The sequence below is a fragment of the Myotis lucifugus genome, unplaced genomic scaffold (assembly GCF_000147115.1).
Source record: "Myotis lucifugus unplaced genomic scaffold, Myoluc2.0 scaffold_1745, whole genome shotgun sequence".
Lineage (NCBI taxonomy): Eukaryota > Metazoa > Chordata > Mammalia > Chiroptera > Vespertilionidae > Myotis > Myotis lucifugus.
In genome coordinates, this window is record NW_005872793.1 from 26228 (window position 1) to 29036 (window position 2809).

General features: G+C 54.9%; 1 protein-coding gene across 1 annotated transcript in view; it reads right to left on the bottom strand.

Annotated features, from left to right (window-relative positions):
* PPARA (peroxisome proliferator activated receptor alpha) overlaps positions 1–2809 on the bottom strand; it is a 16188-nt gene that overhangs the window by 2799 nt on the left and 10580 nt on the right. Inside the window, exon 4 of the mRNA XM_023748736.1 lies at positions 2709–2796. Within this exon, the coding sequence (XP_023604504.1) occupies positions 2709–2796 (88 nt within the window). The remainder of the gene's footprint in view (positions 1–2708; positions 2797–2809) is intronic.

Here is a 2809-nt window from a genome sequence, read left to right on the forward strand (position 1 = left end):
TTGCCCAACTTCCACATTGGTGGTGAGACTGTTAAAAACCCGTGCAGCTGAGCCTTCCCTTCGGAACCTGCCCTTGACGCTCAGGTCTGAGTCTGCTCACGTCTGACATCACAAGTGGCCGTTCCCAATGCGTAAGCAGTCGTCAGAGTGTGAGCAGCGCGGGGCAGACAGCGCCCGGCCCCCGACGGCGACCCGCCAAGACCCGCAGGCTCCCCGCCGACCCACGCCATCCTGTGTGTGTGACGATGTCACTTAGGACAACCCAGCCCCAGAGGACAGTGAAATGGCATTTCCTGTGGGAAGCGAGGCAGCGCCATCTTTTAGGGAACATCTGTGAGTTGTGGCAGGATCGCTCTGGATGGAATTAGTTCATGACTTCTGGTTGGATTTCACTACACATTTCTAGAAATGGTATAAATATTAGGTCTGTTTTTCAATCCAGGGACAACTTAAGTCGCATGCGTATTCCCACCGAGCAGGAGGAAGGCCCGGCGTGGCGCCAGGCAGCCGTCCGAGGGCCGTGTGGTCCTGGGGTGCCGGGAGCCTCGCCGGGCGCTGCGATGTGGAGAATGACGGGGGAACTCCTTCCCCAACCAGTTTCAGACCCGTTCTCAGCCACATGTCAACAGGTCGTCTCCTTGCTTCACTTTTTATTTTTTAAAATTATTTTTTCAACATATTTTTATTGATTTCAGAGATGAAGGGAGAGGGAGATAGAAACATTGATGATGAGAGAGAATCATCGATCAGCTGCCTTCTGCACGCCCCACACTGGGGATCTAAGCCCGCAACCCAGGCGTGTGCCCTGACCTGGAATTGAACGGTGACCTCCATGGGTCAATGCTCAACATTGATGTCTGTCTCCCTCTCTCTCTCAAATCAATAAAAACATATATTTTTTAAAAAGAGTAAAGATAAGTTTTAAGTTTCCTTTAAGTTCTGAAAATCCCAGGGAGAGCGAAGATGTCAGAGACCTAAGACGACGTGAAGGAATCAGGGCGTCGGTCCCTCTACCTCGGGCCGCACTCACTAGTTGCCTCCAGGACGGAAATGCCAAGGGAAAAGGCTGCCCGGGTGGCTCAGCTGGTTCGCTGTCGTCTCGATACGCCCAGGCTGCGGTTCAGTCCCCGGGCAGAGCACCACAAGGCAACTGATGAATGCATGAATACGTGCAACAACTCCCCTCTCTCTCTCCCCTCCCTCCCTCTCTCTAAAATCAATTAAAAAACATTTTAAAGGTTATTTGGCTTTAACCCTTGTGGCTCAGAGAGGGTCTAATTTGCAGGCGCCCCTGGCTGCCGGGCGTGGCTGTGGCTTGTTTAACAGCTGCCTGAACCCTCCTCAGCGCCTCAGCCCCTTTAATGGGAGAGCCCATGGGAATTAAAAGGCTCCGTAAGAAAAGAGGTTTGGTTTGTTCATGAAAGCCAGGAGCTTGGGAAATACTTTCCTTTCCTGTGACTGCAACTTCCAGCTTGTGATTCCCAAGGAGGCGGCTTCAAGCGACTCATGAGCACCCATGGGACCCGAGCCCCGGGTCCGAGGGAAAGGCCAACGTCTTCATCTGCCAACCTCGCCGCCCCCTCTCTGAGGGCAGCTCGGAGGAGAGCTCTGCAGCGGAGGCGACGGGTTACGGAGGGGGCGGGGCAGCAGGACGAGGGCTGGCAGGGGAGGCCGTGCGGGAAGGGGGGTCCCCAGGGGCACTCACAGAGGCTCCTGAGGAGGCAGAGGCCAGAACTGCCCACAACAGTGCAGTGCCGTCAGCACAGGCCCTTCTAAGCCCTCAGGTACCCCGCCTTCTCATTGAAGAAAAGGGGGGTGGGGGGGCCCAAGAGGAGGCAGCGTGAGTGTGGGGAGGACGCCTGCAGGAACACATGTGGGTGGGAAGTAAATGGTTTCATTCTATGGCATTAAAATGGGGATTTTTCAAAATGCACTTCAGAAACGGCCCTGGAATCCGGTAGCTACTAACTAGACGTGTGTGTGTGTGTGTGTGTGTGTGTGTGTGTGTGTACGCACGTGCGCCAATTACACACTCATTCTAAGAACATGGTCGCTGGGAGCTGTGTGTGCACCAATTACACACTCATTCTAAGAACGTGGTCGCTGGGAGCTGTGTGTGCACCAATTACACACTCATTCTAAGAACGTGGTGGCTGGGAGCTGTGTGTGCACCAATTACACACTCATTCTAAGAACATGGTCGCTGGGAGCTGTGTGTGCACCAATTACACACTCATTCTAAGAACATGGTCGCTGGGAGCTGTGAGTGCGCCAATTACACACTCATTCTAAGAACGTGGTCGCTGGGAGCTGTGTGTGCACCAATTACACACTCATTCTAAGAACGTGGTCGCTGGGAGCTGTGTGTGCACCAATTACACACTCATTCTAAGAACGTGGTCGCTGGGAGCTGTGTGTGCACCAATTACACACTCATTCTAAGAACGTGGTCGCTGGGAGCTGTGAGTGTTACAATTACACACTCATTCTAAGAACGTGGTGGCTGGGAGCTCCCGGCAGATCAAAGCCGAGGACAGAGGGTGAGCGACACGTTAGCGTCTCTGACAGAAGCGTCCCCCTGCCCTGGCCCCCGGGCCTCGGGGTAGATGTTTTCCCACCACCTAAGGCCTGTTTCCAGCTCTTCCTGCCACCCAGGCTGACACCGACCAGGGGACCGCAGACGGGGAGACCACGCAGCCGACACCCACCGGGTTGTTGGCGGCCTTGCCGGCCAGAAAGCCCCGGGCCTTGGCCTTGTTCATGTTGAAGTTCCGCAAGTAGGCCTCGTAGATGCGCCTGGCCAGGGACC